The 25,875-nt window shown below is 41.5% G+C and overlaps 1 protein-coding gene across 1 annotated transcript in view; it reads right to left on the bottom strand.

Moving 5' to 3' along the window:
• Positions 1-25,875, bottom strand: part of nlgn2b (neuroligin 2b) — a 45,541-nt gene that overhangs the window by 4,845 nt on the left and 14,821 nt on the right. The window contains exons 2-8 of the mRNA XM_037467060.2: positions 23,319-24,067; positions 17,469-17,522; positions 13,238-13,387; positions 3,409-3,594; positions 1,056-1,321; positions 809-962; positions 144-510 (exon numbers count right to left, since the gene is read on the bottom strand). Of these exons, the coding sequence (XP_037322957.1) occupies positions 144-510; positions 809-962; positions 1,056-1,321; positions 3,409-3,594; positions 13,238-13,387; positions 17,469-17,522; positions 23,319-23,835 (1,694 nt within the window). The 5' untranslated portion in view covers positions 23,836-24,067. The remainder of the gene's footprint in view (positions 1-143; positions 511-808; positions 963-1,055; positions 1,322-3,408; positions 3,595-13,237; positions 13,388-17,468; positions 17,523-23,318; positions 24,068-25,875) is intronic.

The following is a 25,875-nucleotide window of genomic DNA, read 5'->3' as shown; positions in this document are numbered from 1 at the left end:
GGGACTCCACTGGTATCAATCAGTTTCAAACTTCAACCATTGTGTTACATATTAGCTTGTGCGTGTACTGTGCAAACTGTGTACTGCCCAAACCCTTAATTTGATAAATGCACTTGATAGCAGAGAGTAATTAACATACTAACCCTGTCTTGGCAAAATTGGTCCAGTATGTCATGACGACAGCACTCAGCATTACATCGTTCTTTGAGAAGTTACAGGGAAACAGGTCAGTGGCTCCCACCATGGGAATCCCAAACACATAGGGGATCTCGTCTCCATGGGCTGCGTCTGCCCACTCTGGCCTCGCCTCCGTCTGACAGTGGTGGTGGAAGGTGTAGAAATAGACGGGCGACTGGAACTCAGCGTGCAGTTTGGCAGTAGCGACAGCCGGGGCCACCCACTGATGGTCCGTGAACAGAGCCAAGAGGGTCTTCCTGCGCATGTCACTGTTGTCTCTGTCGGCCCAGTCCGTGTACATGAACTTTATGGTTTCCCTCAGGATGTCTTTACCTTGAAAGAAATAAAAATGAGTATGAGTATACAGCGTTAAAGGACCCTGGACCTGTAACCGATATTTGCGAATTAGTACATTTCTATTTGAACCGGTACAGCTTTTCTAGCCTTTAGGTCTGGGAAATACACCGACCAATCACACGTGTTGTAAATCGTATCACCTGATGGTACTCCACCAGTCAAATATCTGTACACCGATTGGCACAGTGGATTCAAACGGGGAAGTGCCTGACCGAAAGGCTGAACATATATATATATATATATTTCTTTTTTTGGTAAAATAGGACGGTCTGACCATCAGGGTATCCATATAGATTGTCCACAAAGTTGGAGATGGTGTAGTCGAAGGAGGCTGCTGATATTCCGTCTTCTCCTTCACTGTCATCCACAAACTTCAGGCCCTCTCCCTGGTTGACACCCAGCAATATGTCGTAGTTCAGGAACTCGCCCTGTTGTCACAACAAAGCACACACAGCATGACGCGACAGCAAAGAACGCAGCGGGAACACCGAACGGCAGGAAACGATCAGATCAGCTCTGACCTGCTGCATGAGGATCTCAGGGTCATCAGGCACCACGTCCCCGTCAACCACAGGCCCGAAGGCGATGTGGTAGCGTGCAGGCTGGATGTCTTGATCCACCAGCTCCCGGAAACTCTTCCTCCTCAGGCATTCCACCAAGTCAGCCATGTCCCCTAGAGTGCAGCCGACCTTCTTTGCCAGGATCTTGGTGTACATAGTCGGCCGGTAGTTGACCGCCCAGCTGGAGATGGCTGATCCACTCTGAGCGATGGCCCTCTGGAACAGGCCTGCAGAGAGAAGGACCATATGAAGGAGATATGGCTTCAACAGAAAACCTTATTCTCTCAGCGTTCTTTCTCTCTGACACACTTTTGCTAGCAACTGATGGCGCCTTCAAGGCCTTCCAGTGGGTGTGCTCAATAATGCATATGTAGGAGGAGGAGACATTGTAGAGTAATACATAGGCAACAACATGAAGTAGAAATACCACTGCTTTTCACAGTGGCACAAAAAATACGTTTCTCCTGCGGAGTGACGGTGGTAATTTAAGACACAGCAATAAGAAAACGGCTCGCACTGTTGCACCGCTGCGCTGTTATGTAAAGCGGCTTGCTGTCCCTCAGTTTTATCTGCAGATTCTGTCATTAATAATTAAGCCCCCCCATATTCTGCATGTGCCCCACCCCCGCTCCTCTCCCTGTGAAATCAATTAAGAAGCCTCTCAGCTGCAGCCCAAGCTCTACCCCTCATCTCATCTCTGCTCTACATGCACGAACACACGCACACGCACACACACACACACACACACTACTTACCCACCAACTTTACTTTTCTGTGGCGTTACTGCCACACTTAGAAAGGGATTGGAAGACACTTTTTGCCGCAAACAACGCATAGTTATAAAATGGATATTCAACGTTCATCATTTGTCACACAACCAAAAGCTCACAAAAGCAGAAACGTACCATGGTGATTATGCAAATTATTACAACATTAACCACGGAACAGAGAAAGATATATCTGATTCTTAAGGGGATTTTGTAGTAGGGAAACAAATGGGCCAATGAAGGTGCCATAAATGTTAATGACACTAGATATGTTTTAAATCCACCTTCTGCCAGCACCCACCATCCAATCTGAACACGAGTGCACGTGAACTATCAATCTTTGTATATGGACAGCACGCACTACGGCCAACATTAGCTGGCCAATTGAAAACATTTAACAACTTGGCCGATACTACCCAATAATTGAAATGCTTTTGCACGTCCGCCTGAATTATATCTGACAAAAAGAATGGTCTTTTTCCAGGCACACGCACAGGATTGCAATAATCTCATCAATGTGTACAGTTAAGTATTTTTTTTATTTCGTCTGTTCAAGGTCAGTTATTTAAGGTTAACATTTCAGTAATAACATAATTTGAATTCTTGGTAAAATATAAAGTGGCATTCACCTCCTGAAACCTACTCACATTAGAGAAAAAATGATCAAACATCTGCTGGGTATTTTAAACATCTGCCATTCAAAAGCAAAGGAAGTGCAGTACAGTCCTTATAAGTAGCATACTTCAGTGGTGTACCAGGGGTTGCCTTGTGGACAGGTCATGGTTTATTAGACTTAAGACTTATTTGTATTCATTTTAAAATGTGAAACCGAATAAGTTGATCAGAGTTTGCAATATAAAAAACGTTGTTAGCCAGAAGAGATTGTGAACGCTCAAAGGAATAAGACATCTAAATGAAAAGACATGTGTGTTTTCCCCTTGAGAACCGACAATGTGAAAAAATATGACTTGTGTACAGTGTGAGAAAGGCATTTTACAAACTAACATAATCTCTATTCATTGTTTACTTGTGACTATGTATAAACAATATCGTCTTGACTTTTATGCTTTTGTCTGTTTTTCCTTCACCATGCGGCTGTGACGTTCTGTAAATAGAAATACTACCCAGATATGCTGTTATTTTAAAAACGTGAGTCCCTTGCTTTTGTGTTCATATACAGTATATGAATGAAATAGAAAATCCTAAATCTTAAATTCAAATCAGATTTTGCGCCAGCGGCTTCTGTCCACAGTCAAGTTAATAAGTTTATAGTTATATGCTGTAAATATATTGTATCTTTTCATGTTGCCCTATCTAGAAAAGATTAGTTTTTTTGGAGAAGATAAAAAAAAGAAAGAATATTGCCTCCCCTCACTTGGGTAAATACTATTTAATAAACACTAAAAAAAATGTAGGTTTAGGCTGTTCATTGAAATTGCTATCATGCTCTGTGAAGAAATACACTACCCACACTGTCCTGAAATGTTAATCCCCTTTCAGCGGGGTATACGACTACTGATGGGACAATGACAAGAAAAGAACCTTACCCTCGGAGTGGTGGGAGAGGATGAGAAGGTTCACACAAGCGGCACCGGCTCCCGAGCCAAAGATGGTGATTCTTTCTGGGTCTCCTCCAAAGTGGCCAATGTTTTCATTGAGCCAGCGCAGGGCCTGGATCTGGTCCAACAAGCCATAGTTCCCCTTAGCAGACTGGTCCCCTGTGCTCAGAAACCCTGCAGGGTAAATTAGATCAAACAAAGGGCAGGAAAAGAGAAAGGAAACTACTGATTATGTGCAGTAAGAGAAACAGGGCAGGTATACAGGAAAAAAAAGAATGCTTTGCATTTATTCAATATTAAGAGATAAATGATTCCACATAAACAAAAGATGGCCTCCTGTCATTTCAGGAACTTCTCAGCCTCCAACTCATTTCAAGTCTGAGGAGATTTCACACAGAGAGCTTGCCAAATTACTCATTTTTAATACCCACGCTTGAAGTACAACGCGGTTAAGAGAACGTGTCAGCAGAGAGAGGAGGCGAGCAACAGAAGCCATGTTTCACCTACTTCCAGGACTTGTATTTACACAGTAGGTGCACACCCACAACAAGACCAAATAAAATGAACAAAATAGCTCACACGCACAAAGGCCCAGACACACAAATGGGAATTTGCCCCAAACAAAACGGAGCTTTTAACAATTTTGACGGTTTGGATGACTACAGAATTCAGAAAACATCTAAAAGGATTTCACTAAAACTGTGTAATTGTCAGATTAGAGGTTGTTGGCGTTGGACACAGTGAAAAAGGAAAATAAAAACTATCTACCTACTCATCTCAGTATCTCAAAACATTATAGTAACATTCTTTTGTGCCGGTTCAAATACATGAGCAGAGCTTGAATGGCGTTCAAATGGCATCAGTCATTCACTAGACTAGTTCACACATTAACCGCTATGTGAAGTTAGACAGTATGTGGCAGGATCAATTCGTTATTTTAAACCAAGAGGGCAGACAATATTATTTCCATCAAGTTCTACGCAGTACAACCACATGTCGCCTGAATGAGCACGTTGATGAGCAAATCATTTGTTATGCAGGGATATTTATATCATCTAGTTTACACAGAAAAGGTCCTAGCTTCATGGTCAGTGTGTCCTCATACACTCTGTTAGTTATGATCTATCTATAGGGATAAGGCCACATTGTAGTGTTTTGGTTAATACTGCTATAATAAGTCTTTATAATTCAGTTTACTTGTATTTAAATAAAAAAAAACTGCCATAGAGTCCAGTTCAGGGAGCACACAATGAAAGATGGCATAAGTGTGTTGAAGAACACACTTATTGTAAGTGACTATAATTTAAGGGATGATGATGGTAATGATAACTTACCAAACTGACCTTTCTTCATCAATTAGTGAGACACAAATGTGTCATTCCACACTCTTCACTGTACTTACACTACTGTGGATTTACCTGGGTTATTTATGATGTGAGTGTCATCCAAATGATTTGTTATTTGGTATTCACTGTTAAATTTGGATAGTTTTCTTATGAATACCAGCCTGTGAAAGACAGAGACATGATTAAGGTTCATCCTTGTCACCTGTTTGGGCCAAGGACATTTTATAAAACGATTTGAGCCTAAAAATAAATCTGCAGGTAATATTACTGTTCTGTGCTTTTCTACTGGGCCAGCGTCCTGTACCTTTGTATAGTGGTACTATGCTTGGACACCTGATGTGTCTCTGATGTGGTACCTATGCCACATATCAAAACCATAGGCACGCGCAAGTGTTGCTCCATGGCTGCCCTGCCGAGTGCTGAGCGGCCTGCCATAGTTGCCTGGCAACTGTCCAGAGAGCTTTAGGCAAAATGACATGGACAGACATTTGCAGAACCGCACACACACACACACATTCAAGAACTTAAATATTAACTGCATACATCCCACATGAACACAAAATCAAAGTTTATGCACAAACAGTTGAGTGTATAAATTAGCATGCTAGCTTGGGCTAGCGCCTCCTGTCGCTTTCTTCACAAACAAAAGGGAATTTGGTAAAGAGTTTGCCACTGAGGAGAAGTCAAACACGTTCCCTCTTCTTCCCTTTCTCTTACAGTAAGTTTTCTCTCCGATCCCCACTCTCCGCCTCCATCTGCTGAGCTGGGCTTCCTACGGACTTTAGCGCTGATAGCAGCAGTTTATGAGGCTGAACTCATGCATATTCAACACTTGCTTTAGGTAACAGCCAAGGAGCTGAGGGGAGAGTCATCAACCTCTAAGTAAAGAAATGAATGGATGAAAGAAAACGGAGTCAGTGGTGAGTAAAAGAAGCAGGTAAATTTAAAACAGTACGGTATCACCCAGTGTCCTACAAAAAGTCAAGATCTATGTGATAATAACTGCTGCCTTGGCTCATATATCTTTCCTGTCATATTTAGAAAAATCTTTCAAAAAAGCGCATCTAATGAAATCATGAGAGCATAATGCACAATACCACTGAATACAAAATACATGGTAGGAGCACTTAGTGTTCCTCTAATGTACGCTGATGAGATGAGTCATGGTAAAAGCCATTATGCCTTATTGATATTGTATTGCATCTTCAACAGGAAGATGTATTACTATAAAGACACGGGTCAGAAAGATTTTCTTTCAAAAAGGAAGGTGTGTCACGCAAAAAAAGGGTCAGCAGCACAACTTCAAGAGGATATTTTCAGTCTTTTGCGCATTTCATGTCCTACATTGAAAAGCTTGTTTCAGTGAGTCCTCTGTTGTCCATCTCAGCACTGAGAACGAAGATCTGCATCGATCACAAAAAAAAAGTCCACAGCTGAAGAGCTGTCATCCTTTGGACTGTTTGACGGGTGCATTCTGTAGAAAAGTTTTCAGGTCTGAACAGAATGATCGCAGTCACTGAAAAAAATGTGATGAAAAAAAAGAATAGACGAAAGCGAGGCGTTGGGATGGTCAAATCAGGTATTGAACTGAATGTTGGCCAAAGCTACTGTCAGATTGTAAATGAGAGAAAGATGAAAGAAATATATTAAAGGACACATTATGTATTTTGTCTGTGACGTCACACAGTCGACGATTAGAGGTGTAAAAAGTGAGAGGAATGAGGGTTTTTTATATGGAATCTGCATTTTTATACACAGAAAATATGATTAAAGAGAGAAAACAAATATGCTTTTCATGTTCCTGTCTCACTCGTTACTCAAACATGTGAGTCACAACATGAATCAAGCAAAAGTTGAGGCACTAATACAAAAAAGGGAATAAAAACCTGAGCAGATGGGGGCTGTCTCCTGCAAACTACAGAGTAAAGAATCTGCAACAATGATTGAAATGAAGTGGATTTGATTATTCAGTGTCAGTTGGCAACCTTGGGGACTATCTACCGTGTCTGCGAAAGTAAGCATGCATGAAGTTATCTGCACCGTCTGTACTTTACTCTGATAACTTTACGTCATGTTTTGAAAGCTTTTCAAAGGTTCTTCTGTCAATCAAAGGATGGAGTCTGATACAAGTTGGTAAATCCTGTAAAGGGCATTGACACAACATGAGCAGAAAAATGAGCAGAAGAGATTATGGGAAAAACATAGTGTGAGTTATAATAGACAGTGTGTATATCCTTCCAAAAACATGGCGATTATCACTAACATTTTTGTGTCGTGCTGGACTAAAAGGCTGAGACATTGCTAGCAAACCCTTCTTTGATGGAATTATCTGCTGCTCTACTTCCCCTTCTGCACCTGGATCAACAATACTTATACACAACTATGTTAAATCTCGTTGTTGGCGCTGAAAGCTCAAGAACAGCTGGCAGGTCCATTTTAATTACGTATCACTCTGTACATCAACCAAAACCAAAAATGAAGTTATGCTGTAATTAAGCTTTCTCCTGCTGGACCAATGTCAGTTCACCACACTGCCCATAGGCTTCCAATGTCATTGCCTTACTTATCTCACTACATGTTATTCTCAAAGGTCCATTCAAATGGTGGCAAGCTGTGTAGTAAAACCAAGCCGTCATGCAAATTTGAAAAGCAATGCTTCTAACTTCAGGCTTAAAAAATGCATTTTTGAAGCTTTTCAAAGAAAGTTTAGTTTCAGAGATAACTTATTACTGATAAAAATCATTCAGCGTGAATCAAAACCTTTTGTAAACAGAGCCTTGTTTTAACCAACCAAACTTTTAAAGACAAAGCTAATGATACAGACATATAGCTATTTTCTTATGGATATATATATATACAGTATATATATATATATATATATATATATATTATGCAATAGCTTTTATTTTTATATGGATATCTGCTAAACAAGATGTTGATGAGTCATGTTAAGGCTTTTCCAGAGAGCAGTGTATTGACCATTTCTATTTCCTGAATTTGTTTCAAATGTTGGCCAATTGGCATCATCAAAGGTATGTCAAATAATCACTGACCAGCAATCTCTCTCAGAAAAGTGTCCATTTTTCTATATCCCTAGGTATAGTCGATGTTTTAGGTACTACCGTTTGAGTTTGATTCTGTTACTTTGGCACCGTGTCACATGCGTGTGTAACATGTCAAGCATCGTGTGTGACTACAGTAACTGCATTAATGATTTTTCGTGTACTTTATTGGTCCAGCTGTGCAGCTGGCTGCCGGCCTGGGAGGCAGATTGGTGTCAGTTTCACTTAAGGTACATATGAGTCATTACTGCTCAATGTGAACTTTTCCTGCATTGGGGAAGCAACGGCTCTGTTCTGAAGCTTTGAACACACACAATGTTACCATCACATTCATCACACTCTCCCATTGCACTCTACACAATCCCAATCACACGAGGACCAGATTGTAAAGCAAAAGTATAATGCGCTCCCAATCATGCACCTGAACCTATAGTCACAATCAGATTGACACGGATGCTGTCATCCTAGTTGTGAACTGTAGGCAAATTGTGGAGAAACTTAACCATTGCTTACAGTGTGGGAAGATTGAGGCTCTGTGCAGGGAGTGGGAGGAGTGTTTCATTTGTATTTAGTGACAGCAGAGTCGTGGGAAGGCAGGAGGCTGAAATGTATTAACAGCAAAATGTGTGTCTGCTAAAAATAATGTTCACTTCTTATTTAAAGGCATGTTTTTGAGAACAACGGGCAACACAATTTGAAATCCTACCCAAGGATCACAAGTAGCACTTGTGGATACTGTTTGATGTTACTTGTGCCAACAACTTGGTTCATGTGCATTAGCGTATAAAATATACCTAAATCAAATTGATTAACAGATTAAATTGTGTTTAATGGTGTTTTTGTGGATCATCATTTTCAATTCATTGATCCATTGAAACCATCTCGACAGAGTACAACTACCAAAATACACTACATCTTTAGCTCTTTTCTGTTATGTTCAGAATGCTACAGACAACTCCTTGCTACATGAAGATGCAGAGCAGATAATAACTCCTCTGGGTGCTGTAATCCGAGCATCTCCTCTGTTGACACAGCCGGCCGGTTGCACTTGCTTTTAGTGCATGTTGGTGCATCTCAAAGTGGCCACTTGGTTAGCTCGTAGCTTCCGTTCTTCGCCGCCCTCCCACATTTACAGCTAGACACTCAGCTCTATCAGCGTGTTTGCTGTAGATTGTACTTGTTAGCCACGAGTCGCCGGCTCAGGCGTTGCCATGTTGAGAGCCGTTGATGGCCAACAGATATGCTCCCAATTTTATGCCCACGTAAAGTGCTCAGAATTATAGAGAACATTCACTCTGGATAACAACTGAGGGGTAATATTATTAGGCACATTAGGAATTAACATGACACTTAACACACTCAAATGTACACCCATTTTATATAAATATAATTCTAGATTGCTTTCTGCTGCTCTAATCAATATGTTTATAACAACACTGGATGTGATGTGAACGAGGATTCCACAGAGTCATCACCAGAATCCTCCCAACGCTCTGTAGTTCTGCCTAGTTTTATGGATCCATTCACTATCTTTCAGCTGATTGTTTTGGTTTCCAGCCAGTATCTGGTCCCACTGTTCTTGTCCAAGCAGCTGCTGAGCTCAGTGGAGCATTTTTATCAGATATTTCCTTTAGAAGTCAGAGGAGACCAAATCAGAGGTAAAAAGAGATTAAGTACATTTTCATTTTTTAAGTGAACAAATGCCTCTCAAATGAATATCACTTTTGGTCAGTGTTTGATGGATGAATGCATTCACTCATTTTAGGTGATAGGTGATAATATTAAAGTGTTTATAGCTTGTTGTAAACAAGTGGTCACAAAATCCAATCAATAGGCACTAATTAAATAAACCACCAGTATTATTCTATTTAAGTGTTACCATGGAAAAAACATGAAAACTTTTTAGAAAAATGACAGGACAATTATTTTGTTTTGATTATATATAACATTCTTTTTACTCAGTGAAAAAGCTATCGCTATTTAATATGGTGGTATTTACAAATAAATGGTAAAAAGCTGGAAATGGGTAGAGAAACGTTTCATTTCTCTTCCTGAGGTGAAAAATGCCCTCGCACTCAAAGGCCCACGACGGTGGGCCTTTCCCCAGAGTTCATTAATTAGTTAATTAGTTAATTAGTCTGAACAGATGGCTGTGCAACACTAATCAGACGGCTCTCTGGGCCTGGAGCAGGAGGAAGGCAGGAGAAGGTGAGCCGAGGTGCAATCTGGAATATTCAACTGTCACCAAACCTCTGAACCAAGCTGTGTGCAGCAGACATTTTCTTCTCATTCTGCCATTTCACTCAACGACAGGGCGTATCACTAATTAATGAGAAAAGTATATTTACTGGAAAGTTACATGTGTATGTGTCGTACCGGGGTGAAAGCAAATGGCAATAAACCCTATGGAAGGGTGCTGGGGTCACACTGCACTAGCGTTCATTTCAATGAATACTTTGCATCACTGCAGATTTTAAAAAGCATTTCTGACGGTTTATTTTTAGACTGTTCCCATCTCCCCCTTCTGTTTCCTTTTCCCTCACTGTCTCTCTAGGATTCTCTCTCGCTCATCTGTCTTTATTCCCTGCTCTCACTTCTTCCCTTATTCCTGACTCCCTATCGCTCTCTTAAAGGCGTAGGCATTGTATGAAATGAGGTTGGCATATGTAAGCTCCTGTGTGTGTAAGTACAGGATAATACTAAAGATTAGGACATAAAACTATTAAAAATACGGCATGCTTGTGTTTCTCACTTTGACTCAAACTCAGTGTCTCCTTCAGAGAGGAGGGCTATTAAAAATGTAGAGGCACGGTGCATTATTCATACATATATTTTACGCACGGCACGCAACCAAGTAGCACACACACACACACACACACACACACACGCACGCACGCAGAGACACACTTACACACTGTTACATGTACATGAAGATATGTGTTTATGCTACAAACACACACGCTATGATAATCGCCTTAGTGCAGTACGCCATTTAAAGCATTTCTGAAAGTGAGATTGGGAGAGCACACATTTTCCCACATTCCAAAATGATAAACAATGTTAAGGAATCAAGGACACTGCGTCCTCCCTCATTATCATTCGGCAGGAGCGCTCTGCACATTTACATGTATGTGATTTGTATGTTTGCATTGTAATGATAGTGTGTGGAAGTTTAGGGCAATAGACACAATGTTCAATGCGTGAGCATGAACTTCAAACATCTCCAACATGAATCACTGACACAACGTCGATCTAAATAGACGATGAATAGAGTTGTGTTATCTGTACACAACGCTACACCAGAAAGGAGTCATTCAGAGTGTAATTTAAATACAATATTCAACAAACCTGCTTTGCAAATGAAAAAATAAATCTCATGCCCAATTTGTTAGCAGTAAGGATTTGTATAAAAACCCTCATAACAAGCTGAAATGGAGCTGGATAACACTGCAGGTCCTCTTGTCCCTAACTCTCAGTTTGTCCTCGTCCCCTCTCAAATAGCCCTCTCAATAACGCTCACGATCATGTTACCCTTTGTCAAATCTCTCTGCTGCTCTTGGACGGCATCCTGAACTACTCCCATTTCTCTGTTTATCATTATTCTTGTATGTTGAAACAGGCGTGATGCAATAAACAATATCTGATTACCCAACCTGGCAATCGAAATGCCAGCGTCAGATAGTCTGTGTGCAAACACCTCCACAAGTTGACGGTAAATACTTGACTCCACTGATATCGTGCACCACAAGGGTTGGGTGCACACTGTCGCACACACACACACACACACACACACACACACACACACACACACACACACACACACACACACACACACACACACAGCTCAGTCCATAGTCACAGGCCATGCAAGCACTGCAAAGCTCCAACAGAATGGACACAAAGAATACACTGAAAGCAACAAACACACTTTTTTGTTTTTAGGGACACCGAAGGCATAAAGTGGGTGGGGTGGTCTCTGAAGTACGCTGTATAGTGGGTCTGAACATGGCAGGTTTTCCTGCTGTTGCACACTAAAACAATTCATTTATTGGTTAAAAAAAGGCACAGAAAAAAACATTGTGAAAAGACCAAGGAGCTGCAGGAACAAAAACTGTTTTTGTCCATAAAGAGGTTTCTAAGTCCCAGCATGCATGTAGGCTGTAACATCTGGTGTGTATTCAACTTCAGCTATACTTCACCAGAACCCTTAAAGCTCGTCAGGATAATTCACATGAAACAATGGATTAAATAAATACTTCATTTAGAGGTTGCAGTTGGGTCAAATGTTGAAGATGCCAGTGTGTCATGTCACAAAGGCATCATGCTCATTCCCGAAAATAAGTAACCAAATTACATTTTTAGTTAAACTATCACACACATGGAGCATAAAACATTTGATTTTTGCAAGTGATCTGCACATTTTTTGCTGCCAACCTCCTTCTCCTCTTCTTCTCTGTGCAGAATATATTAATTCATTTTGGTGATGATGACAGAAAAACGCTATAGATGACGTGCATATTCATGAAACTAATAGGAAATATCACTGCTTGTATTTACATTTAATTTGTGCTCAGGACTAACATATGCATCCAGACTCCGGTAAATCTATCACAGCGTACTTTCTAGCTTACTTACTTTGACCATGAAGTGCAGCAACCTATCAGCTACACACTGTCAAATACACACACAGCCTTTCATGCTGAACAATTTCAAGTGTTAATCATTTCTATTATGCAATAATATCCAACATTTACACTACAACCCATTTATAAAGTACGGTAATTTTAGACATTCTTGTATCACAAGAGTTTTATAGTATATGATTGACACATCATTTGTCATATGGAGGAAGGGAAAAAACATAGCATTTATCATTCAAATTTGAAATAAATATTTTTGCTTGTGCACCCATAAAAATATTTGTAAAAAAAGATAATACCCGTAAAACATTGGCATCTGCTTTAGCAAATTCTATTGTTTTCATTTGATGGGACATTATCTTATACATTAACTCCCTCGGGATACTTACCATTTATATGTCTTTTGTACATAATGTCTGCTTTTTCCATACATGTTACATGTTCTTTTTGCTGTGTGTCAACTCTGCTAAAAACATTCAATATGATTGGCATTCTTTATGTAAAGAAATCAAATAGCAATACAGTAAACGCCATTACAAATGTAAACTGACATTCATATATTGTGATATAGTTTAGAGTAAGACAATATAACACCTACAGTATTTGGACTACAAGCACTTGCAAATGAATGGTATTAATGGGATTCTCAAGTACATATTTTGTATGGGCGTCAGCTCTCGGACACACGGGTGAGATGACACACGTCAAACAGTTGCATCAGAAGCTGACCCCGATAGGGCCTGAAGGTTGTGTGGCACACCAGACTTACCGAGCACGCCGAGCCGATAGTTCATGGTGACCACAATGACATTTCCATAGGCAGCAAGGACGCTGCCATCAAACAAGTTCCCTGAGCCCTCCATGTAGGAGCCTCCGTGGATGAACAGCATCACTGGCTTCTTACGACGGTCCCGAATATCTGCACAATACATACAAATGGTGTTCATTATTTTCATTCATTCTTTGGTAGAAACCCCCCCCCCCCCACCCACAAACACGTTTGAACAGATTTTCCACAGGCAACTTTAGAATTACTGCAGATTCAACTCATTCGATTCATATGCAGCTTTTTCTAACCTGCTACAATGATTCACTTGAACCAAACAAATAGCAAGATGGAAACATTTTCAATGTACTGCCTTTAGGTTTACAAAAACTATTTTATGCCAGCCCAAGGGAGCTTATCCTTCATACTTCATCCTGCGATGTCGGTTTTCCACAGTCCTGTGTTGTAATGGTACATTCCAGAACCCCTGTTCCCCTCTGTGTGTGGAGCAAATGGTGCAGCCAGTTCTGATGCCGTCTCTGTTATTGGTGTCTTTGCGGCCATCAGTGTGTTGCTATGGTTCATTCCGTTAGCCTGTATGCCCATCTCCTCCTCCATCCCCCTCACATCTCCTTAACCCCCCCCCCCCCTCCACTTTGCAGCGTCCGTGGTACGGTCTGAGTGTTTGAGCGTGGATAAGGCTGCGAGTTGCTAGTGCAGCCCAGTTAGGCTGAGCGTCTGTACTGTCCAAGGCCTGTGGATAATTTGTATGAAAGCCAGACCAAGTGGAAACATAAATAACAGCCACAGCATCTGTTTACCCCTGATGAGCTTCGGTACTCAGAGACGGTGGGGAGAGAGGGAGAGAGAGAGAGAGAGAGAGAGAGAGAGAGAGAGAGAGAGATAAAGGGGAGTAAGACGGCGACAGTAGAGAGATGAAAATAGGGCAGTGTGAGAGAACTGATGGGGGTAGAGAAATGGATGGGAGGTTCACACCAAAAAAACACAAGGATAAACATTTTTGAAATATTATAAAGTTAAAATTCAAATATAGTGAGGTACGCTAATTAACACTGAAATTCACGCAGGATTCATACACACAGACACACACACACACACACACACACACACACACACACACAAACTCTTACATAGGCAGCTGCGATGTTGAGTCGCTATGGAAACTGCTTCTCACTAATAGAACTGCACCAGCCATTCCATTGCACCGACTCACTGAATGCCTGTTGCCGTGGTAACAAATTCTACTCACGTATTTTCACACCCGCCCGCATCACCACCTGAATCTCAGGTTGCACATGCACTTGGGTGCGTCACTCACAGTCACATGCATGCTCGAACACGCACATGCACGCACACGCACGCATGCACGCACACACACACACACAAAACATGGAAAAATGGCACATATGGCTTCACACACGCAGAGATCTTTTATGGATCAAACCTATGACACTAGCGAACTGGCTAAAAATAAAGATTTTCAGTCATACACTCTGACGCGCTGCTCTTTTCCTGCTCTCCTCTGGTGTATTCTGTAGCTCGGCTGATTTCCCAAAGGATATGTAAACAAGTTCAATTATCCCGGCATTACCAGGGCTGTATAGAGGAGTGATATAACAGCAGTAACACTCACACCATAGATTAAATCCAGAGAGAAAACAAACTTTGGCTATGACATAGAAGCCATTTTAAAGGCTCAATCAGTATTTTGTTGAATTATTAAAATACAATTTCACGGCTACGTTAAACACAGATTACTGATGTATTTAAGAAAAGATAACATATGATTTATTGTACCAAAGGGAGATATTTGTCTTGGACTCAAAGCTGGTGCATAGATCACACAATCAATCATGCTTAAATACACATGTGTACAATAGTTAATAATATTAAAATAATAAAACCAGCTGTGATCAACATAGAGAATAATATATATCCCAATATATTCCTTGGTACAATGATATACTATAATCCGACTGGTTGCTATTCAACAGTTTGTGGGAGGATGAAAGAAAATACATTTCTGTAACAATAGAACTTGCTGATTAACATATTATTTGATGCACACACCTGCCAAACATCAAAAACAAAGTATTCTGCACGGATTTAGCATTGCACAGCACAAAATAACTAGTCGTTTTATCCTTGCTGAACGCTTATATTCCCCAAAACAGCTTGGTTGGAGATCCAGGTGATTTAAGCTAATAGAGAATACAGTTTTGCTTTGCTCTTTTCTTTCTAACTCGGCACAACCAAATTGTCTGAAGCCACAATCTTTAGTAGTGGTTAAATATTTGGCAGTCTGTCAACCATTTTATTTTCTCTGCATGCTCTAAAGCACTTTATAAACACATGAACTTTATTTTGTGATGGGTACCACCTAAATAAAGTTGAGTTAAGTACTGAAAGTACTTAGTACTGAGAGTTTCTAGTAGCATTTTCTATTGATAAAAAATATAAAATTATGAATTAATTGCAAATTTTTAAATGTTATTGGGAGTTATCACTTTAGAAAGCGTGTATTTTAGACACTGTTACCGCATAAGGTAACGTTGTTCGATGTTGAGATGAAGGTAGCGTAGCAGCTAGCTTAGCTTAGCTTAAAATGGAAAGTTGAATGTGGGTTGGAGGGGGCTCAGCACAAAGACGGGTTATTAGGGTTTCAAGGTCGCAGGGTGATGTGTTTCAGTCAGCCCCAACCCAAGGTCAACAAGGAGCCCCCTGTCCTTTCTGCCGGCCTCCAAAACACTGGCAAATAATCCACTCTTTTACTCAACTTAATACTATCCTCTCAATATTCCTCCCATCTCGCTTCTTTTTTCAATGTTATATTTTACCTCTAAAAAAAGGTAAATTATTCATTATTCTGGAGCTCTCTCAATCATTCTCTGATGGCAATCTCAATTGATTTGGGCATAAAAGTTTCAGTCTGACTCAGCACTTGAATGATTTTTCTATGAAAATCCACGCCCTAGCTATGCAGTCTCTTAAAAATAACTTTCAAAACAAGACGCTAATAATAGTATTTTCCAACAATGCTTGGGAACCTGTGTCAAATCCATACCTGAGCAATTATCAGAGAGGAATCCAGCCCTCCTGATCCTGTCAGGACCCATCATTTGTTGGCATAAATGTCAAGCTCAACCGGTTTCCTACTCATCCACCCTCTCAATCTCTGTTTCTCTACATCTCTCACTTTCAAAGCTCTGTAAATGTCATTTCATCATGCACTTGTCTTCATTATGACCATTTTTTCCTTTCTATATCTTGGCCTTCCACTGTGCTCTCGCAGTGCTCAGCTTTTCCTTTTCTTTCATCTCTATTCTATCATTCTGCTCCTTTCCTTGGCAATCCTGCATGAATCCTTCCTTCTGTTTTCATCGTTAAGAAACCACACAATTGGATTAGCTACATCTGTCTTTTTTTAAACCATTGCAATTAGAGATGCAAGAGAGAGAGAGAATTCAATACCCAAATAGCACAGAGCTCAAAATACAAAAAGAGAAGGAAAACCACACACATTGGATCAAATTTGAGCACATGCACTCAGGCGTATATTTGCACATTTACTGCGCTTGAGTAGACACACAGCGCACAGATGGAAATGCAATGCACTCTATGTATGCATAATGCTATGCAATATACAGTATGTCTGGCGCCTTGTACAGAAACAGTCGCACATGCTGTTCGCATAGATTTTGGCTGCACCAGTAAAGAGTAGTGAGAGCATCTCCATTTGACTGCAGTGAACTTAAACATGTACAGCAATAGCATAGATATGCAGAAACCTATTTTTTTCTTTTGACAATTAAGAATTGGAGCAAGCCCAATAGCATCATAAAGCACAATAAATCAGTAGACCATTTCATAAGGAAAATAGTTCAAACATGAAAGTGCTGGTAAAAAAAGGACAGTATTTTCAGTGATGCAACCACAAAGCACCAGAGAAAGGAAAGTACATTTTCTCCCTGTGCAGGTATCCAAAAAGTAACAAACTACGTCTGCTGTGTCTTCATGTATTTTAGCTTAACGTGTGCCGGTGAGAAAAAAAAGGAGATTTGTGTGCTGATAAAAGCGCTTAACAATGGGAAATGAAATGTGCACATAGGCTGATGAATCTACGTGATTATTAATGCAGATACAAACACAGAATTCCCGACAGAGCTTGAAAAATGGGGCACAAGGAAGGAGAAAAAACATGCAATTAAATTACCTTCATCTCTTGGTCTGTTCATCGTAGACTCATCTTGTTTTTTTGTTAGCGGACCTGAGGTGTAGAAAAGAGGGAGGGGGAGGGACAAAAGGATAAATAAAAAAGATTACATTTGCAGAAAAACAAAACAGAAGAGGAGATGCTTTGTTGTGTTTCAGTGGCTACGTACAAAGAGAGACAAATGCTGAGAAGGAGTACACACCGTTCCCTTAAAAGACGTACGTTTTAACTGCTTGGGATCTAGTCACGCACTGCCTTGAAATGACCCTAGAGACGACTTCTCCTGAAACCCTCTCCCTATCAATCCTGACACACCACTTCTCTGTAAAGAAAAATCAATGAGCAGAATCAAGCCATCACTCTTTCAGTCAGAACAGGCAACGGAATGTGAAGATTCAGCTGAGGACAGTGTTAGGACGGCGTTGCAGTCCCAAAGCAAAAAGCGGCGTCAGTTTGAAAGACTTGAATCTCAAGATACAACACCGAAGAGACATTTACACAAGGGCAGGCGCAGATCCTGAACTCATGTGACAACGTATGCTCAAAGTGCACAGAAATCTTCTGGCATTTAGCCTGAAATGTGAGCCTTCGTTCCAAATTAGCAAAGAGGGACCCGTTTTGAATATTTCCTGCCGCCTGCAAAACCCCAGTGACAGAATTCTCCTGACCAAAGTCAGAGAGGAGTCCCACATTAAGCCGCTTTAATGGTAACGCCAGTTAAACGCTCCACGGGGCACGGCCAGCAGCAAGCATTTATCACATTGACCAAACCGACGCCCAGACGCGTCAACCTCTGTAAGTCTTAACTGATAGGACCTGTTAGTTTGTTTGTTCTTCAGCCCGACAATTACAGATGCGTTTGGCGTCATTCTCAGTCACCGTCTGCATAAGCACGTCCAAGCGGAAAGCAATTAAAATCAACACACATCCTCACGCGTGCACACACACACACACACACACACACACGCACACACACACACAAAGGTCCACACTTGCATGCTAACAGTGTCATCATCATCTGTTGCTGTCCTCCCCATATCACATTCCCTGCTCCCGGGCGGGGAGGCGTTCGCCGCCTCTCATATTAAAGAACATCTACGTCAGTTTGCCAAGGTGTTTATCACTCTGCCGGAGCTCTGCTGACATGTCTATTTCTAACCATTTTGCTAAAACCTCACAATGCTTGGCTTTGGTTGACAAAGAGCATCACTACATTTGCGCATTTCCACCCATCCGTCTGTATGAATATGCTTTCCTGAAATAAAATGTTTATCTTCCGTCCAAATGGAAAAGGATCAATACTGAATAGATTTGCTGAGTACTGGCACACGGAGGGAGATGGTACAGTAGGTCCTCGGCTGGGGAGCAGACGGGTAGGCAGACCGGTAATGGGTTGTGAGGCCCAGAAATCCTCAGTCTCGTCAGCACTTCCCCACTACTTAGCAGCACTCTGAAACCACACCTCACAGCTTAATGGAGACTTTTCTGATTTTATTTGTTCTCTAATGCCTAATAAAGAGCTAACCTCTCCGTGAGGATGAGCTCGGCTCAAACAGAAAGTCACACTTTTGTAACGGACCGTCCAACTTCATCTTAACACTGCACCAGAGCACATTGCCTCGACCTATGTTCAAAACCAAAGAAATGACAAAAAGAGGAGAAATTTCTGTTGACTTTACTATAACATCTTGATCGGTTCAACAAGGTTCCGCTTGTCTTTCCGTTATCCGACTAATGTTAAGATCTTTTAAGAGACCACCCGTATTGGGTTCAGATCTCAGTGGACCCCATGTCTGCACCATCCAGATGATTTATCAAACAAAGGACTCCTCCTCTTTTTACCAAACAGAAGTTTAGGTTGATGAGAATGCCTTTGGTTTAGCAGGTATGCTTAAAAACCAAAATATAGACAAAATGAACTTGTCCTTAACAGCATCCTCACCATCAATTGCCATGGTGATTTGTCCAATAGCTGTTGGGATATGTGCTGCCCAAAGTTGTAGACTAACACAAGGACGTTGCAACCCCAAGAGCTGCTTCTAGCGTGACTAAAAAGTCAAACTGCTGCATTAATCATTTCGGTGCTGATTGACAGTATATTTTTACTGCTGTCATTCCTCTACGCAAACAGATAGCATTACTAAGAGCGTGATTTGTTTTGAAAGAGATGCTCACGGCTGACAACAAACTTCTGACTTTTGAGAGATTACTAGAATGGATTAGACAAGACAAAAAGTAGGTTGTAGCCGAAGGGAAAGAGACACACTTTAGAAGAAAACATCTTTCCCTTCCGCCTCAGTAGAGAAAGCTGCCGGTAGGTTGACTGTCTCATAATGTAATGGGCCACTGGTCACAGAAATGCATTGGCTTACGCGGGAGCATTTGGCTTTGGTTGTCCCAGTACTGTTTGACCTAATGCAGCTCCATCTCTCAGTCAACAGCATTTTTGCTTCGGTTCAGTAAGCCAGTGGCCAGAGCGCAAGCTGCCGCCCGTCCCTCTCTGTTTCCTCAGTGCGGTAAACGGGATGATGAAGCTGCAGTATGTCATGTCTATGGTGGCCTGTCTGCTTGACAAGGTGTCAGACACGGCTTTGGTTCAAACCCCCCCCCCCCCCCCCCCGCCCTCCCCACCCCCCACCCTGCCTGCATCCAGGCAGCAGCTCCCAGCACATGCAGTCGTGTCCTTCTGCTCTCCATCTCTAACCAGTGTGCCCCCCAGCATCCGCCTTCATCCCTGCCTGCGCTCTCCCCCCCCTCCTGAAATATGGCTTTTAATAAAGAGCACAGTAAATGGCTGCTCTAGCGGCAATAAAGAATGAAGAATCTTAGTCCCACACAGTCAAAGAGGGTCTAATAGAAACAGGGATGCAGTGAGCCAGTTCTCGTGCCTTGCAGCCTCACCACGTAGGACAGTTAGGGAGGAACACTGTGAAGGGAGGAGCAGCAGGGAGATAAAGGGAGAGAGAAACTCACTATTCGGTCCACATGAACTTTTGTGTTGTATACATTATTCTAAGGAGTTATTTGGACTTCATTTGAATTGAAGAAGTAGCAGGCTACACGGTGGCCTGTTTGGGAAGGGCACAACGCTCATTTGCATTCAGAACAGTGACCCCTTCTACCGCCATCTGCATAAAAATGGAGGAGAGGGGAGAAAACAGAAAAGAAGCAGGGAGGATTTAAGGGAGGAGAGAGCAGGAGGGGTGAACAGATGCAGAAAGACAAGGGAGCTGTGCATTTTGTCTTGTCTATAACTTTGTCTGAGAATGTGAAGATAATACACAATTGTTGTACTATAGAGATAAAAGATGTGTCAAAATTGAGTAAAGCCGCCCAGATTTGGCACAAATGCATTTTGATCCAGGCAGTATGATTCTGTGCTGCCAATTCATTTTGGCCCACCTACACCCGCCTTCTGAGGCAATGCAACTGCTCACTGCCAAACACAGCACAGCCATGGCATCCTCCGTTGGAAGATGCTAGACCATCACTACGACCAAGTGAGCAAGCTAACCTTCAAGCCAGATACGCAGATACGCTTAGTCCAGCTGAAACACACCCAAGGGTCTGCGTCCACACTAGCAGCTCTGTTAGGCTGTACTTAAGCATGGTAGGGGGTTGAACTATAATGCGGATGTTTAGATAGTATAATGGTCACAGTGTTCACTAAACACTTAGTGAACACTAAACTTTGTTAACACTAAACACTAAAGTGATTCAAAATGGACCCGGAAGCAGCAAAGGTTATGCCCCATTCTCAGTACCATTCTGCAACTAAGACTCTCAGATTAGCTGAGTTTTAGAACATAAAACTCTAAATAAACAATGACTAAAGATATATTTAATTAAGGCATTATCGCAAACCTAACTAACACCAAGCAAACTATCTGTGAGATGTGTAAAATGCGGTGTGTTCGATTTCAGGGGTATTTTAGTCTCCTTCGGTCTATATTTCTCTCTCGCACGCAGGGCCAAACATATATCCTTGGGGACAGCATCAGCCTTGCGGAAGAAGTGACCCCTGACAATAAGTGACAGATTGTGACAAGCAGACATGGCTGCATGTTAAATCAGACTCACTCATTTGCACACCTTGTCCCTTGGGAATAGCACAGAAGATTCTATATCGGCCTCTCGGAGAGTGTGTGACGTAAGTAGCGTGTAGCATACACACACACGCATGACCGCAGGACTTAGGAGGAGGTATATCGGTCCGAGGTTGCTTCTCTTTCCAATCCCTTTTACTCATTTCTTCTTCACATCTCTGGTGCTCAGGTTTCAGTTAATACTGCAGTGATATTTCCTTTTTTCCACTCGCAATTAACAAAAAAAAGGAATAATCTGCAACAACCAATCTAAGGTTATGGATTTGGGCTTTAGTGTTAAACTACAAAAAAGATGTGCACCACTTTAGACTGACCCCGGAGTTTGTTTTTGTAGAGTATAAAAGCGGGACTACGTAAATATTTTCTTGCATACTCTCACGTAACTCTCAGGTGAGCCCATTAATCACAGACTTTTTAACATTTCATCATTAGCCTTGCTTACTATCATACGTAGCATATGCTTTGCCTCCAAAGATACACTTTGATCCTGTGTTCTTTTACCTGCCCATCTGCTTTCTCAAACACTCTCCACTGGATCATTAATGCAAGGAGTACACCCAGATAGCCCATGCAAAGGTTGGCGTTTTGCATTGTAGTGATCTTCAGTTTTTGTATAATTTTACCCCAGGAGACCTAAACAATATTATCTTCGGCAATACAATCCCTCAACCAGCTGCTACAACAGTACTAAATGCAATATAAACTTGAATAGTTTGTAAAGAATTCCTCATTAACCACTCATTCCATTAAAATAATGAAACTTGCATGTACAAAAAAAGGTAAATATATGTTTATATCAAAATATAAAAATGTGGAGGTTATTTCAGCATACATATGCACAATTAATAATAAACTATCCCTTATGCGCTCTCCAATGCTGTCCCTGTCAAACAACTACTGGGGAGAAGATTATCCAGGGGCATTTATTTAACATCAAAACCTGCAACACACATTTGAGTCACACGAGGAAGCCTGAAAGTTTGTAATGCTCTGTTAATTATAGACATAATTTATAACATTAACATCTAATAAGAAAGGCTACATTCTGATTATGAAAAGGAATTGAAACAAACACCGACATTGGTTTTCCGAGCCCAAAAGCAGTAGCGGTCTGTAATGTTAGCTATTTGCTGCAAGAATCTATGTATCGACTATGACTGTATTAAAAACAAAGTAGAGTGATGCAAAAGGTTAATGTTAGCGAGGTTAAACAATTAATAATGTGATGATATAGTGTTCTTTTTAAGCAAATAAGTTAATCCAGCTTAAGTATAGTATAGTATAGTAGTTACAATATGGAAAATGGGTACAAATATCTGATAAAATGTTTGAATAAACTAAATGTGACAAATAACAGTAAAGTGTTAGCACAAGAAAGATTGCATGTGTGATGATGCTGCAGTATATGTGCATCTAGAAAACATTTAGACGAATGGTAATTCAGAAACCAATACTAATTGATACTGACATTGATAAAACAAAACATGAGTTTATCAGGGAATATATTTGGTAATCTCCTCTTCGGTGTCTTTCAGCTCACACTAAGAGCTCTTTTTACACTACCTGTAATCCCGGCTAAGTGATCAGATATCTGTGATTTTTAAATGATTGGAAAATTACGAGCTGCACTGCAACAGTTGTGACACAAGCTAATCTTTTCAGGATTTCACTTGAGCTCTCACCTTCTTCTGAAGGCCAACATAACACCTTACTACTTCTTGTATGAGGGTTTTGTCTCACTCACCATCTTCAGTTGGTACATAGATGTTGAGGTAGAGGCAGTCCTCACTCTGGTTCTGAACATAGGTCGCTGCAGCGTCCAGGTTGTCTGTGAACCACACGGGGAGCATGATCTCCGGTAGAACCCCGTGGACGTTCTGGGGACACACGGGGGCAAACTGCGTGGCATTGCGAATTTCTTGCCAGGAACCTGGAGCTTCGGGGGGCTGGAAGCGGCGCTCGCCGACGGGCGCCGTGGCGTACGGCACGCCTAGGTACTGTTCCACGGGGCCCAAGATCTCGTTGTTGAGGTCCCTCTTGATGCCGCGTATCTTTCCATAGCCGGTGGACACTATGGGGTGTTTCAGGTCAACTCGTTGACACGAGGAGAGGGTGAGGTGTAGCACTAGTCCCAAGAGCCACAGCAGACAGTGACTAGCAATCTGCTGAGAATTATAATGACGCTTCCCACCAGAGCCTTGGTGGCTGGCAGCATTGAGTGGAAAAAACAACATGTCCAAAATAAAGGCTTTTTTAGTCATATCACTCAGACTTCAGCGGGGTGCAGAGAGGGGTCACAGACCTAGTGGGTAATTGTAAATAACAAAGGAAAACAGAGGAGTTGTGGAAGGGGACAGCTTAACGCGTTTCCCTATGGTGACATGGTGAGCCGCAGGGACAGCTGGCATTCTCAGGTAGACTCTGTGGCCTTGTGTGTCTTCCTCTTTGGGACTCCGGATGGATCCAGGGCTGCAGGCAGGAAGCAAATTACACCTGAAAAACACAGACAGGTTGCAGGTTTCAGTCAGGGTGTGAATAAGGGTGCTTTCTAAAATGCACAAGAGGACAATATGGTTAAGTAGATTCTACCCAAGGTGAATTGTCTGCTAGATTAAAAGGAGAAATAATGTCACTTTACTACAGATGTAGTACATTTATATTACCCCAAGGGAAAAGTGTGTTATTCGTTCTACCATAACAAACAAAGCGGTGCTGAGGACAATTGAATTGATTACAAAATAGCAATGAGGTTTATTCTATTTACATCAATTTTATTAGCATGAAACGGTTTGAAAAGATACATGTTTCTCACATTTAACTTTTGTTTCACTGGAAAATCACATTGCAGAAGCTAAAGAAGCTTTATATTCCATTTAATTAAACATTAATTAAAAAAAAATGTAATTTGTAGTAAAAACCACCCTCATCTTGTAATCGACATGAATCCACCAAATAGATAAGCATAATTTTGGGTAGTGAAGGAAACAAACCCTACTGCCCCAGCACCTTTTTGAGCCACCCCCCACCGTGTCAGAGTTAGCGTTCCCCTCTCAGCTCAGTTCAGTTGGTGCTCGCTGCCACATCATTACAGATGAATGGGCAGTGCTTATCTCACTCTGGCTTTGGGAGACGGAGCCGTTTAGGTGTGATAAAGGCTTTATGTGGTGCTAACTGTTGGTTGAATGGCACCTTGCCCCCCCCTCCCCTCAACCGCCCCAACATCCACAATGTGCTGCCATTCACAGTATGACAGCTTTAAGATGGCGTGCAACGTTCCATGTTAGTGACGTGAGTGGTACTCTGCTTCATAAGGACAAAACAAGAACACGTTGAGTGGAAGGAATATTCAGTTCATTAAAGCCTTAGTGACTAAGTGAAGTTATGCCAACGCTACAGTACATCCTGAGCCAAGACTAAGTTGTGTAAGGACACCCTGCGTTCTCATCAAAGAGGTTAGTGTGCACACAGTCAAGCCGAAAATCCAACTTAGCCAAACATTAATGTGAATTATACACAGTGCATGACTCTCCACATTGTAGTACAGGATCCATTGTGAGAGGGTAAGACTGAGTGATTTACAGAAGCCAGGAGACTTATTAATAATAAGAGGCAAAGATTTAAAGATTTAAAAATGTTTTCATTTACCTTATTTACCCAACCAAGGACATTGAAAGTTTGACATTTGAATCTTACCACAGACGTTTGTGAGATAATATTGGATGGACCTCATGGGTAAAGATGGGAAGATGTTGTATGTAAGAAATATGAATGGTGTGGTCACAAAAGTAAGGTAAATGTGAAGCAGTGTTTCATTACGGGTGTGGTGGGCCCAGCTCGCCGCTCCTAGTCACGAACATTGCCACAGACTGCAAACCGAGGACAGTCGGCCCTGGTTAACAGTTTTGTCAGCTAACAGGGGGCTCTGTCAAAGAAATGGGACGTAGCCAGCCACCCCCTCAGGCTGAATGCAAATATTTTGAGTTCATTGAGAAAGTGTGGCGGGAAAAAATAGACTTTGGCGGGCTGCCAGTCCAGGTGATTAATGGGAAAAAGTGCCATGGGGTTGCCAGGTAACCAGCTGAGGGAAGTCACTGCTCCTGTCCACAGGAACGCTAACTGCTAACTACAAAAACACTCAATTGTATTCTTTACACTTTTGTTTTAGAACAAACAACAAAATTCAATGGATTGATAATACATTTATTGATCAACCAGCTACAATTTAGAATATGAGGGACTTTTCTAAATTCAGGGGGATTACTCACATTTTACATACTCTTTGCAACTATTTCCTAATTCTG

Source organism: Pungitius pungitius, chromosome 16 (genome assembly GCF_949316345.1).
Source record: "Pungitius pungitius chromosome 16, fPunPun2.1, whole genome shotgun sequence".
Taxonomy (NCBI): Eukaryota; Metazoa; Chordata; class Actinopteri; order Perciformes; family Gasterosteidae; genus Pungitius; species Pungitius pungitius.
This window is presented reverse-complemented; position numbering and strand designations above follow the sequence as displayed.